Source organism: Erinaceus europaeus, chromosome 17 (assembly GCF_950295315.1).
Source record: "Erinaceus europaeus chromosome 17, mEriEur2.1, whole genome shotgun sequence".
In the NCBI taxonomy this organism is placed as follows: Eukaryota; Metazoa; Chordata; class Mammalia; order Eulipotyphla; family Erinaceidae; genus Erinaceus; species Erinaceus europaeus.
In genome coordinates, this window is record NC_080178.1 from 60,097,334 (window position 1) to 60,115,672 (window position 18,339).

The window sequence follows — 18,339 nt, forward strand, 5'->3', positions numbered from 1 at the left end:
AAAGTGAAAGGTAAGGGGAAGAGAGAGAGAGAGACAGAGAGAGGCAAACCTGCACAGTTTCGCAGTCCATGAAGCTTTTCCCCCTGCAGGTGGAGCTTGGGGTTTTGAAACCAGACTCTTGCTTATGGTAATATGTGCACTTAACTAGTTGTACCTACCCCCAAACCCCAGAATTGTAAACTCTTCATAGAACAAACCCATGTGTTCATCTTCCTTTCCTCTTCAGTCGCAAGTATATTTTTTAAATACCGTGTTTTCTAAAAATATATCTATATGGCTAATTAATACTTAAAGTGTGATATTGTAAGTGACAGTGTGATAACAATGAGGAAATTTTCTTTTAATTCTGTCTATAAAACCATGATCCTCAATTTCAGCATCACTTCTGCACAGCCTGGCTCAAGTCTCTGGGAATTTAATTAGAGCGACTGTAAGCTTAGGGCAGCTCTAAATAAGATTTGTCTAGTGATAAGTCTCTTTACAGCAGTTCATGGTGTTCTGAGGGTGTTCTGTCCTTTCTAGATTCTAAATACTGCTTGACTCATCCTCAATCATGTTGGATTCATATCTCTATTTCCTTCCTCTTTTCTGTGCTTTGCATTTCTATCCTGTAATACCCTAGTTTTAGTCCTTTTTCTTCTGAAGAATATGAACAAGCTATTAATGGATTTTCTATGAATGAACAGTAGAGATAAAACTTAATCTATGAAGATGCTCAGCCTTGAGGGGAAACTAGCAACATCAGAAACAGCCAGGATAATTGCAACATTCTGGGACTGCATGTATGTATATTCATAGATTTCTGGTAAAATGGAATGGAATTTCCACTTTTATTTTTTTTAACAAAAGGCATGAGCTTGCTATCCTTTTATCTTCTGCTCTTATGCAGTTTGCATTTTCTTTGACTGATGGTCTTATGATTCCTGCTCATAGGCATCTGGAGTGATTAAAGAATTAGCACCAGGTGCAGGATGCCTTCTCTTTATTCCAGCGTTGTTTTGTGTAACGTGTTTCTGCCAACTCATGAAAAAGGGGTATTAGTACAAATATATGCTACAGTGAGCTGCTCTGCCACTCCCAGTTTCCTTACCTACTCTGAAGACTACAAACAGAACTCATAACATTTGCAACAAGACAGAAAAATAGACAGTTGTTCAAAGTTCAGAATAGTAGTTATTTTCCTGTGACAAAACACATTTACAGAGACCTGTGAGATTGCTCAGTGCACTGGAGCCCATGGCTTGCCTGCTAGAGATCCCAGGCTTGTTTTCTGGCCTCTCGATAAGCCAGCCAAGCAGTACTGTACTCGGTTTCTCTCTAACAGATATTTTTTAAAATCTTAAACAAAGAATTTTTAAAGCATGTATCCAAAAATCCTCAAACCTTTAGTGACCTAACACACTTTAGTTTTTTAAACTTCATTTGGATATTTTTTATTTAGCAGGAAGACGCCAAGGAATAATGGAGTTTTTATTTTCTTGTCATAGCAGTTTGCTTTTTTTTATATTATGTAAAGATAAAAAATATATGCTCTTAGGTTAAGTGCACGTGGCGCAAAGTGCAAGGACTGGTGTGAGGATCCCGGTTTGAGCCCCCGGCTCCCCACCTGCAGGGAGTCGCTTCACAGACAGTGAAGCAGGTGTGCAGGTGTCTATCTTTCTCTCCCCCTTTCTGTCTTCCCCTCCTATCTCTATTTCTCTCTGTAACAATGACATCAATGTCAACAATAACTACAACAATAGAAAACAAGGACAACAAAAGGGAAAGTAAATAAATATTAAATTTTTTTGAAAAAATATGTTGTATTAATAATTTCTACTTCTTACTGAGCACACTATATTAACACATCATTACATTTTACAAAAAGTAAATTAGATTCCTTCTCATTGTAACTTCTAAAAGTAGGTTATAATAATTTTTTTATTGATATCATTATGATTTTGATAAGTCCATTGAATAAGAGGGGTGCATTTCCACACAATTCCCAACACCAGTAATAATAACTTTTAATATCCCCATAATATCTGTAAAAAGAAAATAAACCTACAAGTTCAGAGCAGAAATGGACAGGATTTAAAGTGACTAAGTAATAAAACGTGACCTGGTAAGACTAGAATTTCAGTCTGTTGTTTTCTGATTTAGTTTAGATACCTGGAAACAAAGGTACTAGTGCTTCTGAGTTTACATATTCCAGTAGACAGAGTGGCCTGAGAGAACAGGTTAGAATGTCAGCCTGGGAGCTGTCATTTCATTCCTATTTATTTCAGTGTCCCCCACACATCAGAAAACTGCCTCCTCCCCACCTTCTTTCTCTCATTCCTCCTCTCTGTTTCCTTCTTTTTCTTCTGACACACATAATAATTCCTTCGTTTTTACTCTGCGACACACACAGTTGTCACATTATCCCAGACTCACTAGGAGATAAACTGAACAAGCAGAACCCTCACTTTGCCTAACAACTGAAAGTAAGAGAGCCAGGATACTTAGACTGGAGTTGTTGTATTGCACCAAAGTAAAAGACTCTGGGTTGGGGGTGGGGGAGGGTTCAGGTCCTGGAACACAGAGGAGGATCTAGTGGGGTTTGAATTGCTATGTGGAAAACTGAGAAATGTTACACATGTACAAACTGTTGTATTTTATTTTACTGTGGACTGTAAACCATCAATTCCCCAATAAAGAAATTAAAAATAAAGAAAGCCATGATAAAACAGAGAAGCCAAGTAGCATAGAAATTGCCACTGTAGCAAGCTAGATAGCTCTGGAGCTAGGAAATTGCTGACATTTTGGACCCAGTTTGTAGACTCTTTGCTATATAACAAAAGATCATTTCTTTGGCACTCACAAATGCTAGAATATTTAGCCAATCTCTATTTTTCTAGTACCCATTCAGCTGTTTTTTTCTTTGTTTTATTTTTTTAATATGCTCTCCCTCCATGTTTTTCTTTACTTAAGATAATTCCAACTGGAACATTAAAAACTGGGTAGAACAGAGACTTACAAGCATATAGTTGTCATCAGAATTTAAAGAAAATAAAAGTAAACTCTTTTCTATACTTGCTTTTTTTGTGTGTGTGTGCAGTTAACTTTTTTTTTCCTGTAACACAGAAAATGTTCTGGAAGAAAATCTTCCAGATCCAACAGGGAGCTAAGTTATAAGAGAAAATACTAAAATATTTATATCTAGAGAAGTTCCTTTATATGAGAAGAAATGTGGGGGTAATGACTAAGAGCAGGTGTGGTCTGATTTATTGTTAAACCACTAGAGATCCAAAATGCACTTAGCTTTTATTATATGTTTCCCGTTTTCTGTAGCACTGGGTCCTCACTCACATGATTCTGCCACTCTCAGGCTGATGTTTTTCATCCCAAGTAAAGAGAGAGAAAGTGTATTTACTAGAGAGAGAGACATGCAGAGAGAGACTTAGAGGTGAGCATGTACACCCCTGCACTATTGCACTACCCATGGAGCTTCCTTCCCTGGTACTGAAGCACTTCAATGTGGTGTCAAAGTTCAAGGCAAGAGATTCTTTTATGAGAAGCCCTGCAATCTCTTGACCCCACCCTGTTATATTTTGAGCATTGAGCATATATCAAACTACATTTGGTAGAAAAAAATGGAAACAGAATTTATATGTTAGGAATTTTCTTTCTGGGTTTGAAGATTTATAGAATGTGGAGAAAGGAAGTGAGTAATGAAATTTTCCTGGAGAGTCTGGGACTTGAGATTGTCTCTGGAGGACAGGTAGTACTTGGTTAGGTATATAATCACAAGAATATACTTAGGAAGGAATGATCATTGTTTCAGGGTAGGTTAGAAAGGAGAAATGCAAACAGTGACTTTGTGGTGGAAATGAGTAAGGCATATGCTTAAGTGAATGTGTCCTAGGCGGAGGAGGAAAAGAGGAAAGAAGACTAAAGAGCAGGCATCAGTTTATCATCTTCAATGTGTCACCTCAAATAGAGAGAGAAAAATAGGCCCCACCTTAGCCTTATGAGTTATTGACAGTTTGCTCATAATTCTGCTTCCTAATTCTGGAAAACATGACTGTACTGCTAAGATTATAGCTCTTTGGTGGCACAGCCAAAGGGAGCATATGGTATCCATATGGATCTTTCCAGGAATAACACCACACAGAGTGAATCAGTGAGTTAAATAGATACGGTTTTTGTGGCATGGGTTACATTGGCTAAACCACATCTGAGACTTGAACTAATAACTCTACTTTCCATGCAGTCTTCAGAGAGTACTTGCATAAATGTGATCGTTAGGTTTTGAAGACTCAGTGTAAATCAGTGATGTCTTTGGTATCCTGGGCTGAACAAGGACACAGTCAAACCTAGGTTTCAATCCTAACTTTGTTTCTCTCTAGCTTTGGGAGTTCTACCGAATTACTCTTGAATCTGTTTACTAAATGATAGACAGGAGAAACAACCCCATTGGGATGCTGTGAAACATGAATAGAAAAAAGTTGCAAGTAAATGCTTATTGTGTTTGTGTAACAAACACACAAGCTTGATGAATGTGCCTTCATTTCCCTCATCCTGAAAGCACTAAATGATCTAATGTGTAAACATACTTTGTAGATGATAAAGCTTGTAATGGTGTTCAAATGATTATTTGCTTTTTATGGTGATATGCAAACTTAGTTTGGGTCATATATGTTAGCCTTTTATAATAAAGACATAGAGGTGTATGTAGTGGGAGTGGAGTGCAGGGCAGACAGCTGAAGAGAATTCAAGACTAACAGTTTCAGCTATTTTTCTCTTTTTACCTAGTGAGGTTGATTGCAGAAGAAACATAAAAATAAAGTTCTTTTGTTTGGGGATATTACATTATTTTTAAGTGATTTAATCATGATTAACAAGATTATGGGATAAGAGGTATATAATTCCATGCCATTCCCACCTCCAGAGTTCCTTATCCCATCCCCGCCACTGGAAGCTTCCCTATTCTTTATTCCTCTGGGAGTATGGACCAAAGATCTTTATGGGGAGCAGAAGATGAGAGGTTGGCCTCTGTAATTGCTGGACATGGGCATTGACAGGTCAATCCATACCCCCCAACCTGTTTCTGTCTTTCCCTAGTGGGGCAGGGCTTTGGGAAAGTGAGGTTCCAGGACACATTGGTAAGGTTGTCTTCCCGGGGAAGGCAGGTTGGTTCAGTCATCTGCAACTTGGTGACTGAAAAGCATTAAGATATAATGCAGAACAAATTATTTTAATAATCAGGAACCTAAAGGTAAGAGTATAGCAGATGAAATTTGGGGTCTTCATGTTGGAAGAATCTAGGAAGTCTATTTTAGGTATATTGCCTGGTACCCATGACTTTACTAATTTTTTTCTGAGCCAGACAGCTAACATGCAGTTGGGCTGCAGGTATTGTCTGGGGAGATGGTTTCAGAGTTGGAAATAGGACTAGAAAGCTGAATTAGGATAGAGAGTAGTTCCCAATATAGGAAAAGTATATAAATACCATGAGCTGTAAACCCCATCAATCTGATCTGGGGCCCATGTCTATTCATATTTAGCACCGGAGCCTGTGTAACCTTGCATCCCTGTAGGTCTGAACTCACATTCCATGCTCATAGCTAGGAACATCTAGGCTGCACTCAATTTCAGGACCAGTCTCCCTCAAGTGGCAGAATATATTGACCCAGTGGAGAGTGGATCAGTTTCTACCATTGTTGTTTTACATTGAGTGCAAGGTCCTGTCTAGGTATACAAAGAGAGTGTTTATGATGTCGTTCCTGATGTAGATGACCAGTGACGGTGGAGAGAGGGATCTGTTAGAGGTCTAAGCCCATCATGTCTATATGGAAGTCCCAGGATTTCCTGACTAGGAACCCTTCTCGGGTGATGGGGTAGCCTGGTAGTGACCAAAAGTACCATCATAGAGTGTGCTGGTCTCTTGTCCTAATCCAGCTTTTGTGTGAATATTACATTCAATGCCTCTTTCTCTAACTGTGTCTGTCATCTAGTTTACACTAGGGATAAAGAGATACTTGAATCAGCATAACTTAATTTTTAGGATATCATACTCTTTTTCTCTCCCAAAGGAGGATAAAGCAAGCATATTAACAGTTCAACCACAGAGATTTAAGACCAGTGCAGGGGTTTCATAGGTGAATGAGAGAATTTGCATTGAATAGAACAAACTTCTACACACTTACTGTTATTTCATAGAGAACAGGAGCAAATAAATATTTTGCACTTGTTAACTGTAACTCAATTTTGGGGTCCAGGTGGTGGTGCACTTGGTTAAATACACATGTTACCATGCACAAAGTTTGAGCCCCTGCTCCCCGCCTGCAGGGGGAAGCTTCAGAAGCAGTGAAGCAAGTGTGTCCCCCTTTCTCTCTCCCTCTCTACTCTGCCTTCCCTTTCAATTTCTCTCTGTTCTATCAAATAAAGAAAACAAAGCAAAAAGAGGGGAAAAAATTACCTACCTCTGGGAGCTGTAGATTTGTCATGTAGACACCAAGCTATAGCCCTGGTGGCGAAAATCAATAGCAGAAACAAAACAAACAAACAAAACCCAAAGCTCAAGCTTGTTCCCTTGAGACTGCCATAGCCATTAATCTCTACTTACCCTCTGACTAGCCTAATCTAGGGTACTTATTCTGCTCACTCACCTAGAACCTCAGTTTCCTCACCTGTTGAGGGCATGTGGTTGGTTGGGGCTGGGGGCAGCTTGATGTTAATATTGATGATGAGTTAGAACTGGACCGAATACACTGCACCCACTTAGACACATGGAGAGGGAGTATGAAAGGAAGAAGAAAACCCAAGAAAGCAATAGAGAAAGTAACCCTGCTTATATCTATGGAGCACCTCTGTTTCACTTCATATGCTTTATTTCTTATGGATAGCTTCTTAGGGAAATAGGTTAACTGAAAAAATAGAATTGCTCTACTTTTAAATGCAGTTGGGTATGGGTTGCAAAAGATTAAGGGACCTAGAAACCCTCTGTGAGCTGGGGAATTGAATCTGAGTCAGTAAGGTGAGAAATTTTCCCTCAGACTGGGAAAGAAACTATCAACTTTCAGTATAGAAAAGTAACTGTTTTGTCAGCCTGGAAACTTAGAAAATACCAAGAAAAGAAACCAGGAAATGCTGGTGGTTAGCAGCAGGATTTCTGCAGTTCGGAAAGCATTTTTAACACCTAGCTGTGGAACCTCTCAGATTGGTGAATTAAGACAAATGACTTAAGCACTAAGAATTAAATGCGGGGCCAAGCGGTAGCATAGCGGGTTAAGCACACATGGCTAGAAGCACAGGAACCAGCATAGGGAAAAAGCTCCCGGCTCCCCACCTGCAGGGGGGTCGCTTCACAAGCAGTGAAGCAGATCTGCAGGTGTCTATCTTTCTCTGCCCCCCCCTCTATCTTCCCTTCCTCTCTCAATTTCTCTCTGTCCTACCCAACAACAACAGCAATAATAACAATAACAGTAGCAACAGTAAGGGCAAGAAGGGCAACAAAAATGGGAAAAATGGTCTCCCGGAGAATTGGATTCGTAGTGCAGGCACTGAGCCACAATGATAACCCTGGAGGCAAAATAGAAGGAGAAGGAGAAGGAGAAGGAGAAGGAGAAGGAGAAGGAGAAGGAGAAGGAGAAGAAGGAGAAAGAAGAAATAAATGCATGTGATGATGGAGGAGGAGCTGGCATGGGGGTGATTGTATTCTGCAGAAAGCTAAGAAATTTTACACATATACCTATAGTTGTATTTACTGTAAACTATTAATCCCCCCAATAAATAAAAGAAGAATTAAATGCATGAATACATTCTAAGTATTTTGTTTTATTGCCACCGGGTTTATCACTGGAGCCCTGTGCCAGTACTACGAATCCACCACTCCAGGCAGCTATATTTTTCCTCTTTTTTTCTTTCTTTTTATTAGGTAGGACAGAGAAGACTTGAGAGGGAAGGAGGAGATAGAAAGGGAAATAGAAAGATAAACACCTGCAGATCTGTGTGCACTCAACCTGGTGTGACACCACCCAACTCCATATTCTAACTTTTTATAATTTTTCATAGAACATAATAATCCTTCAACATTTAATATTTTCCCACTGTTGTTATTATTGTTGTCTTTGCCTTGTCTTCAGTTTTTATACTAAATCATTACTAGATATTGAGTATACTATTATCTGTTCCATTTTCACACTTTTTTATTTTTATTCATAAAATGGGAACACTGACAAGACTATAGGATAAGAGGGGTACAATTCCACACAGTTACCACCACCAGAACTCTGTATCCCATCCCATCCTCTGATAGCTTTCCTATTCTTTAAACCTCTGGGAGTATGGACCCAGGGTCATTATGGGGTATAGAAAGTAGAAGGGTGGCTTCTGTAACTACTTCCCCACTGAACATGGGTGTTGACAGGTCGACCCGTACTCCCAGCCTGTCTCTCTTTTTCCCCAGTGGGGCAGGGAGCTGGGGAAGTGGGGCTCCAGGACACATTGGTGGGGTCATCTGCCTTGGAAAGTCTGGTTGGCATCATGGTAGCATCTGGAACCTGGTGACTGAAAAAGAGTTAAGACATAAAGCAGCATGGTCCGGGAGGTGGCACAGTGGATAAGGCTTTGGACTCTCAAGCATGAGGTCCCAAGTTCAATCCCTGGCAGCACATGTACCAGAGTGATGTTTGGTTCTTTCTCTCTCTCCTATCATTTCTCATGAATAAATAAATAAAAATTTAAAATAAGAATTATTTAAAAAAAGATATAAAGCAGAACAAATTGTTGACTAATCATGAACCTAAAGGCTGGAATATTGCGGATAAAGATTTGAGGTCTCTGTTTCAGAAAAAGCTAATAGGGCTATTTTAAGTATATTACAAGGGGCCCATGACCCTACTAGTTTTGCCTGTGCCTGACATCTAATATGCCGGTGACCTAAGTCGTTGGCTGGGGAGATGGTGTCATTGTGCTGACTATGGGCCACAGATCATTGTCATATTTAAAAAATTTACTCATTTATTATTGAATAGAAACAGAGATAAATTGAGATGGGGTGAAGAGGGAGCAAGGGAGAGAAACAGGGAGACAACTGAATTTCTACTTGATAACTTGTGAAGCTTTCCCCATGCAGTTAGAGACCAGACCCTTGAGCCTATCCATGTCCTTGCACACTACAGTATGTGTGCTTAACCAGGTGCACCACTACCAGGCCCCCTTATTTTCATACTTAAAAAAATAAATAGCAAAATTGAGTAGTTCATGCAAGTCTTATTCGCAAAGTTTTGTGACTTATAGTGCACTTGTTCTTTCTACATTGCTGGTTTTCTTTCACACAGTTACAGATTTCCTAGAATCAGTAATTTACCAAAAATTGCCTGGGACCTCATTCAAATCAGCCCTTTCTGGTTGTTATGGTGTCCCAGTGCCACTAGCCTCCTCCCAGCCGGAGCCTCCTGTAAGCCTGTTCACCTGGTGTCCTGGGTCCAATAACTGCACAGAATGGGAAAGGAAATGCCTGGAAGCAACCAGGACTGGTGGATATAGTCACTTTGACTTTGAGCTGCCCTCTGAGTTGTTGTGTAAAAAAAATTACAACCCAAAGAGTTTATCTTTTGCTAGTGAAGTCTGATTGCATTTGGAGAAGCAGCAGAACTTGATTTTCTAGGGAATAATTTTGAAAATGGTCTCCTTGCCCCAAGTATAACTTTGGAGAAGTGATTTAACCTCTGAATCTGTAAATTGTGAATAATAGTGCCTCTCTCCCTAGGTTATGTGCAGACTAAATAAATCATGACAGAAAGAGCTTGCTGGTATTATTATAACATGCCAGTAGTTGAAGTTGTAGCTGGGTTGTGCTGTAATGAGATTCCAGATAGTTAACTATTACCAGCAGGCAGTTATAGCTTCTTCGTAAATCTCTGTAGACGGTAAGGATCTGCCAGCAGCAAAGGGATATGGTATTCCAGCCCAGAAGATTGAGGAGGGACGGGAGAGGGAAGAATGGGTTTCACTTCCAACAGAGAACTGGAATACTATTCAGTATATTGAGACAGAAAGTTTCCTTGCTTTCTTCCCAACCACATCATGTTTTTGTTTCCATAAAAAAGGTTAACATCATAAAACAGTGGATGCAGAGACTCTAATGCAAAGTGAAGTTATCCTAAATCTGATAGTTAGATTACCAATTCAACAGTTAATGTCAGGTATCTCACTTCAAAACTTGCTAAAAGCATAATAATCTCAATATCTCACTTTCTTGGTTAGGGTTAGCCTGACTGGGACTCTTCTAGATGGCTGTCATCTGTGTGAATTGTGAAATGAAAAGGCTGTTAGTATCTTACAGCAGTTGAGCCAACTAATATACACCTTGAGGCTATGGATTTTCAGTGCTCCCAATAAAATCACGGGCACAGGCAAATTGACTGATTTTGAAACTTGTAATGGTTTCCATTTATTTTAAATTATGCTGCTAGGACATAAAAGTCATTTATGGGACTGATATCTTTTCTTGCCCACTCAAGACCTTCATCTTAAGGCAAGAAGATAAGCCAAAGACACTGGACCCCATAAACTAGTGTGGTATTCTTGTTAGAGTTTACCTTTTGTTCATTTTGTCCTCCTGGCTACCACCTGCATTCTCTATGTGCACATTCTAGGTCAGAGAATTTCCTACTTAATTCTTAGCTCCATCAGTGTCACTGTCCAGTTCTTTCTGTATCTAGGTTATTTGACTGTGTGATTTTTTTTTTTTTCCTTTTCTACCTTGTGCCTTAAAGGTATAGTTATAACCTGAATTTAATTATTGATTCTCTTCTAGTGAGCCTGCATTTGTCAGACCAAAACTTGACTGAGGGTGTTATTTGACTATACAACATCTGTACTTGCCTGACCAATGCCTTGCTGGAAGAGGCTTCCTCATAATACCTGCCTTGGAGGTGACCACCTTCCCATTCATCCAAGGTTTTTCCCAGATCTGGCACTTAGTAAAAAATCAGGAAATAATCCAATCAGGCAAAATCAATGAGCTACTTGGAGCATTTGCATCCACTGTGTCAGATGCTTTAGTACATTTGTTCCCTTATTTGGAAAGCAAGGGAAGCTTATCTTTTACTGGCATGAGCAAAGTCACTGATATAATGTAAAAACCTTACATATTCAGTGGGATGCGCAAGGATAGGAAAAGGGATATATGTCATGAATAACTTGAACTAATAATTTAAATATTATCAACTTACTACTAACCAAAATTAATGTTTAATCAATATTTTATCATTTTCAATTCATTATTAAATTTTGTCCTCTCTGTTTGCCTCATTATAATTAGTTTTTCCTTCTTCTTTATTTCTGTTAATTTACTTTCTCTACATGGAGAATTTAGTGTTTTGTGCCCAGTGTCAAATGTATTGTAATCCACAAATTCCCCAATAAAAATAAATAAACAAAAAAATAAACAAAACATATACTATAGTTAGGGTCACCAAAGAGATTAATTTTTTTTTTTTGGACACCAGGGTTATCTCTGGGGCTTGATACCTGCACTACAAATCCACTGCTTCCTGTGGCCTGTTTGATTATGTGTTTTCTAGGACTTTTACAGATGTGGGTATAACTGTGAGTTCTGGACCTCTTTAGCTCTCAAACAGAAAAGTGACCATAGATGGTACTTCAAAATCCACAGCATATACATTCTGTAGTTATGAAATAATAAATTTTATTTCATAGATGCTGAACAATCAACATATAGATAGTATATGTGGATAGACAAGAATACCCTGCTTTTTTAAGTTCACATGATACAATTTTAATTTTATGAAGCACATATGTTAGTACCTGTTTTCACAAAGTGAGAGAAACCCTCTAAAGAGGGTTTCCATTTTTACACTAAAAGGGAAAACAGTTTTTGATGTTTGGTAGTAATTATTCTAGAAGCACCTTCAACAGCAAAAGTGACACTGACAAACTTCCCCCCCTGGCAAGTACATTATTCTAGATGTACACTTAACATATCTTTCCTGCTTGAAATGTACATTAGTATTATATTTAGGATTATATGTGTTATTTGATAGCTTACTTTTGGGGCCTAGAAACACTAGAATTATTACCATGTAAATTTGTAGTATTTTGTTCTCTTTCTTTCTTTCTTCCTTTCTTTCTTTTGTTTTTTTTTTGCCTCCAGGGTTATTGCTGGGGCTCAGTGCCTGCACTACAAATCCTCTGCTCCTCAAGGCTATTTTTTTCCCTTTTGTTGCTCTTGTTGTTTTATTGTTGCTTTGGTTATTATTATTGTTGTTATTGATGTCATCATTGTTAGATAAGACAGAGAGAAATGGAGAGAGGAAGGGAAGACAGAGAGGAGGGAGAGAAAGACAGACACCTGCAGACCTGCTTCACCACTTGTGCAGCGACTCCCTTGCAGGTGGGGAGCCGGGGGTTTTGAACCGGGGTCCTTATGCCAGTCCTTGTCTTTAGCACCATGGGCACTTAACCCACTGCACTACCACCTGGCCCCTTGTTCTTCATTTTAAGACATTTTGGTTTACAAAAGACTTTCTAGGATTTTTTTTTTTTTTTGGACCACCAGGGTTATTGCTGGAGCTTAGTGTTGGCATGATGAAACCACTGTTCCTAACAGTCATTTTTTTCTTTTTTTTTTTCTATTTTATTTGACAGGACAAAGATAAATTGAGAGGAGAGAGAGACAGAGACAGAGACAGAGACAGAGACCAGCAGCCTTGCTTCACTGTGAAGCATGCTCCCTGCATGTGGGGAGAGGGAGTTTGAACCTGGGTCCTTGTGCATGATAATGTGTGCATTCAACCATGTATGCCACCTCCCCTTACCCCCCAGCACTCTAGTTTTGGTTAACAGGAGAACCTGGTAATAGTAACTAGTTAGAGAAAGAAGATAGTAGTGGATATTGGCAGAATCTATCTTTTGTTGATATAAAAGATTTTTAGATTACTTTAGAAATACTGTGCAATGCTTATAAAGAGACAGTGCTTTACTTTATGCCCTCACATATATATGATAGTTAAATTTAGTCAGTAATTCTTAAGTTCTTATTATATTCTTAAGTACTTAATATATATACATATTTATATTTACATATTTATGATTATGCTTAATTCTTAAGTACTATATATATATATGACTTGTGTTTTTAAAAAAAATGAGAAAAAACAGAAGATGTATTGAAAGCCACAAATCAATGTATGTTTATGCATGTGTACTGATCAATGTGTAATAGGTAATAAGTTGAAATATAAATATCCCTTGTGGTACCAGAAAGCTTTCATCTAGTCAAGGATATAAGGCTCAAACACTTTGAGGGTAATCAGGAAAGTGCATAGCATGTAGAGCATAGGAATTGCATACAGGAAACTTCAAGTTCATTGTTAGCATTCATTTGCCACTGTGATGCTCTGACCTCTTAATTTCTTTCCCACACATGAAATAAAGAAATATTTAAGGGGGCTGGGCGGTAGTGCAACGGGTTGAATGCACATGGTGCAAAGCACAAGGACCAGCGCAAGGTCCTGGTTCGAGCTCCCAGCTCCCTACCTGCAGGGAGGTTGCTTGACAGGCGGTGAAGCAGGTCTACAGGTGTCTGTCTTTTTCTCCCCCTTTGTATCCCTCTCCTCTCTTAGTTTGTCTCTCTCTTATCCAACAACATCAGTGGCAACAATAACAACAACAAGGGCAACAAAATGGAGGGAAAAGTAGCCTCCAAATTACAGGCACCAAGTCCCAGCAATAACCCTGGAGGCACTCACAAAAAAGAAGTATTTAAAAGTAGATGACTTTTGAAAAAATAAAAGCAAAAAAACTGCAAGAAAAACCATTAGGATATCCTCAGAATGCTTTCAACAGCTAATATGCAAGATCTCAAGGCATCTCTTGTTTTTAGAGTGTTCTTTGCTTTGCCTGGATTAGTATGCCATTCTAGCTAGGGATCTCCAATCACAACAGAACTCTTGTAATGGAACCACCTGGATTTGGGGATCATTGAAAAATCTGGTTGGGGTAGAGGGGGAGACCAGTGTTAAATATAAGCTCTCAACTCTCCGAAGTTCAAGTTACCTCTTACAACATAGGTATACTGATGATAATGTCTTAACTGCATAACTTTTTATCATCTAGTGATATCTGTGTATATTTCTTGCACATATGTATTTTAGAATATGTATTTTAGAATGGTAGTTGCCATGGTATACTAGGTTCTTTTGAGTACAGTGTAGCCACTAAGAAAAATATAGAAATATCTTTGGTATAAACTGTTCAAAAACCATGAATGTATCTGTACAGTTACCAACTAGCAACTTTTCAGTCAATAGAATATCATACGTATATGGCAGTAGTCCCAATAGTTTATGTAATATAGGTATGTAGTAGGGTATATCCTCTTCATTCACTAGTTATATTATTAGACTCATGGCATTTGTTCAGTTACAAAATTATCTGGTGCCACATTTCTCCAAAATCTCTGTCATTGTGGGATGCCAGTGAATAGCCCATCTTCAGGGATGCTAATATTACTATTGAACTTTGATTCTGGTGTTTATAGTTTACAGTGCACATTGCAATGTTTGACCACATCTGTTCATTTTCTTAATATTTATTTATTTATTCCCTTTTTTTGCCCTTGTTTTTATTGTTGTTGTTATTGATGTCATCGTTGTTGGATAAGACAGAGAGAAATGGAGAGAGGAGGGGAAGACAGAGTGGGGAAGAGAAAGATAGACACCTGAAGACCTGCTTCACTGCTTGTAAAACTACCCCCCCTGCAGGTGGGGAGCCAGGGGCTCGAACCAGGATCCTTATACCAGTCGTTGAGCTTTGGGCCACTTGTGTTTAACACACTGTGCTACCACCTGACTCCCGACCTCATCTATTTTTTAAGCAACCTTTCTAGAAGTGATTATCTCTATTCTCATTCTACAGAGAAAGTAAGGCAAAATGGTTTAGTAACCTGCCTTCAAAGCACACTATCAGGAAGTTGCTGAGTTCCCAAAAACTATATAATTAGAAGTTCTTAAACCAAACTGTATCCATGACTTTTGACATTAAACTTTGTGTGCCTCTCTTTTTTCATCACATGTCTCTTAATGAGCACTGTTTCCATTTGGGGAGAGAAAACATTAGAACATTCTCTTCTTGTAAAGTCCCTATTTCCCATAAGTACTTCTGTTAGGAGTTAGAAAATATACTATCTAGTTGACACATGATATAGAAAAGCAGACCAAGGGGAGAGGGTAGAGAGCATAATGATTATGTAAAGAGACTTTCATGTCTGAGGCTTCAAGGTCCTAGGTTCAATCTCTTGGACCTCCATAAAACCATAACTGATCAATGCTCTGGTTAAATATATATATGAAAGAAAGAAAGAAAAGTAGACCAACATTATATTCATTATGACAGGTGCTTTTTGTTAAACATGAACTATTATTCTGCAAAATGTATTGCCATTTTTTTATCATTTTACTAGAATTTTATAGGCACAGATTAGAATTAAAATGCAGTTAACTCTACTACTGCTCCAGAGGGCATAGCTAATGAAATGTCCTAAGGGTTTAATATTTGTCAAAACCACCATGTAGTGTAGGACAGTTTTCTGTTAATCATGACAGTATGTCTACTATCTAAATGAAATCTGAAGTTTGAAAGGGAGACTAAAATCCCTACGGGGTTGAAGGGGGAAGTTGCTGTGAAAATTCTAGAAATTTGAATATATCAAGATAGGTCTGTTCAATATTTAGAAAGTCAGATTGTTAGATAAAAGTAAAGATTATAGTCTCCCTTTTCTAATGATGAGGACAGTAACATTCTCATATCAGTTTTACACAGATTCCTACTTAATTAAAAAGAAATTACTAGTTCATAAAGAAAAAACAAAATAAAGGAACTTTAGTATGTCATATGATTTTCTGTCATCTTTGGTTTATTTTAATCCTTATATTTATAAGATACTGATTAGAGATGCATAAATTCAAAGAAATGATACTACATGAATTGTATTTAAATATATTCAAGACATCAGAAAATGAATCAAATTTTTATTGAGTACAGTTTAAAGAGCAGGGTAACAAATATTGCTTTAAGTTTAATTCTTTTACTCATGTCATTCATTCATTCTGGATAGAGACAGAGAGAAATTGAGAGGGAAATAGGAGGAAGAGAAAAAGAGACAAAGATATAAAGAGAAGGCACCAGGTGCTGGTTGGGTGCACATGTTGCAATGCTCAAGGACCCAGGTTTGAGCCCCTTGTCCCCACCTGCAAGGGGAAAGCTTTGCGAGTGATGAAGCAGTGCTACAGGTATCTCTCTACCACCCCCACTTTCAATTTCTGGCTGTCTCTATCCAATAATAAGTAAAGATAAAAAAAATTGGAAAAAAAAAAGAGGTAAAGAAAAACATCTGCATCCCTGCTTCAGTACTTGTGACGCTTTCCCCCTGCAGATAGGGCCAAGAAACGGGACTAGGGGCTTGAACCTGTGTCCTTGCACACTATAATGTGTGTATTCTACCAGCTGTGTCGCCACCAGGTCTCAAGTTTTATTCTTCTTAAATGAGAAATTAAACTTCTTTAGCACAATTTCATTAGTAAAAGTGTTATAAATTTAACTCTGATCCAATTTATTAGAAATCTTTGCTAGTGCATAATACCAGTCCTCACATTCTATACTGTTGGGTAGAATTTAAAAGGGAATGAGTGTAAGTTATATTTTTTGTTTTTGTTTAAGTGGAAAACACAGCAAATAAATATTTGAATGGAGGAAGTTGCAGAGAAATCAACTATTTCATTTATTCCCCAAAGTTGACATAATATCTATTAGAGATTACCAAGAAAAGCCATAGAACATTTTGTTAATATGTCCTACCTATCGCAGAAGCAAAATATACTACTTGTTACTTACTTATTATTTTCTATTTCTCTTTTTTAGGCCAGTCCTGCTCCAATAATTGTCAATACAGATACTTTGGACACAATTCCCTATGTAAGTAACATTTTTATTAAGATTTCTTTAATATCTGTGCTTACTCATGTAAATATTTTGACTTATCCATGTAAATAACTCCCTCCTTTATTCACTGTTTTATAAAATACAAAAACCTATCATGATGGAAAAAAGTAGTCAATTCTGCTATAATAGTGCTGGTTTCCCTATGTGGCACTGCTGAGACTGACTCATTGGCAACAGAAGTGGACTTTGGGTTTCTCATTAAAGAAATTCTTAAATTAGTGTCTATGACAGAGCCTAGAACAAAAGTAAGTGGTCAGCAAATATTTGGTGAAAATTTCTTGAATTCCAATAAGAATTGGAGTAAAGGTTTTGTGAACTTAAGGATTATCCATATAATGAAATGTTTGGCTTTGTGAAAACAAGAGTTTAGAAAACTATCAGGAAGATCAGTAACGCAAGGATTCACCAAAGTTTTTGATGACAAAGTCTGACTGAGTTGGGGGGATTGGAGGCCATTGTGACAGGATGGGTGAGTTGCTGACTGTATGATGGTTCAACAAAGTTCTGATGGACTCTTTACTTCCTATGGTAAAATGAGACAGGTGCATTTACATATAGACAGAGAATTTGAAGCAAGAAGAAGGACCTTAGGGAAAATAGACAAGAGTAAGCTATTCTTCATCTTTGGTTAAACAAGTAAACAATGTGAACTTAGAAGAGCACCTGAAACAAAGCAAATGCTTGTTAAGTACTGACTATTGTCAGTCCTAGACCCCAACCTTGTATGCTTACATGAACTAGCAAAATCACAACCAAATGGATAAGAATGAGTGGTGACCCAGTGGGACAGAAAGGAATAAATAGCCTTCAAAGGGAACAGCTGCTACTCTGCTCCAGTGGGATGGTAACAAGAGGAAATGTGGATTAAAGTATTGACAGATCATTCAGGGTTGTTGTTTGTTTGTTTGTTTGTTTACCAGAGAAGTTGGAAATTTGAACTTTTTTTTAGTAAAAATATACAATTTTTAAGTGTAGGCAACTGGTTTTCAAAACTTCATATTCTGCATGTTTCAAGCAGTCTATCTTTAAAGACATTACCCTTCAAGGAAATACCCACCTTTGGAACTGGAGGTCCTGAACAAGTTTGTAAGCTGGGACTCAGCCACAGGGGAGCGGAGTTCCAGAACTGGAGTACAAGGTTGGGACTTGATTACAGGAACAAGCAACTAAAACTGGGACACAGGGTCAGGACAAGAATAACAGCACATTCACTTTACTGCTGAATCACCTGAACTACTGAACTGGAACTTTTAAATCTTTCTGGACAAGAATTACTTGGGGTCAGACTGGAGATGAGGCTGAACTCATTGGAAGGAACCAGATAGTCCCAACTGAAAAAAAATAAAA

The 18,339-nt window shown here is 38.1% G+C and overlaps 1 protein-coding gene across 13 annotated transcripts in view; it reads left to right on the forward strand.

The window, feature by feature from the left end:
• DLG2 (discs large MAGUK scaffold protein 2) overlaps positions 1-18,339 on the forward strand; it is a 1,912,587-nt gene that overhangs the window by 1,227,834 nt on the left and 666,414 nt on the right. For all 13 annotated transcript variants that reach the window (XM_060176807.1, XM_060176791.1, XM_060176792.1 and 10 more), the window contains one exon: positions 16,912-16,965. In XM_060176807.1, coding sequence (XP_060032790.1) covers positions 16,912-16,965 — 54 coding nt within the window. The remainder of the gene's footprint in view (positions 1-16,911; positions 16,966-18,339) is intronic.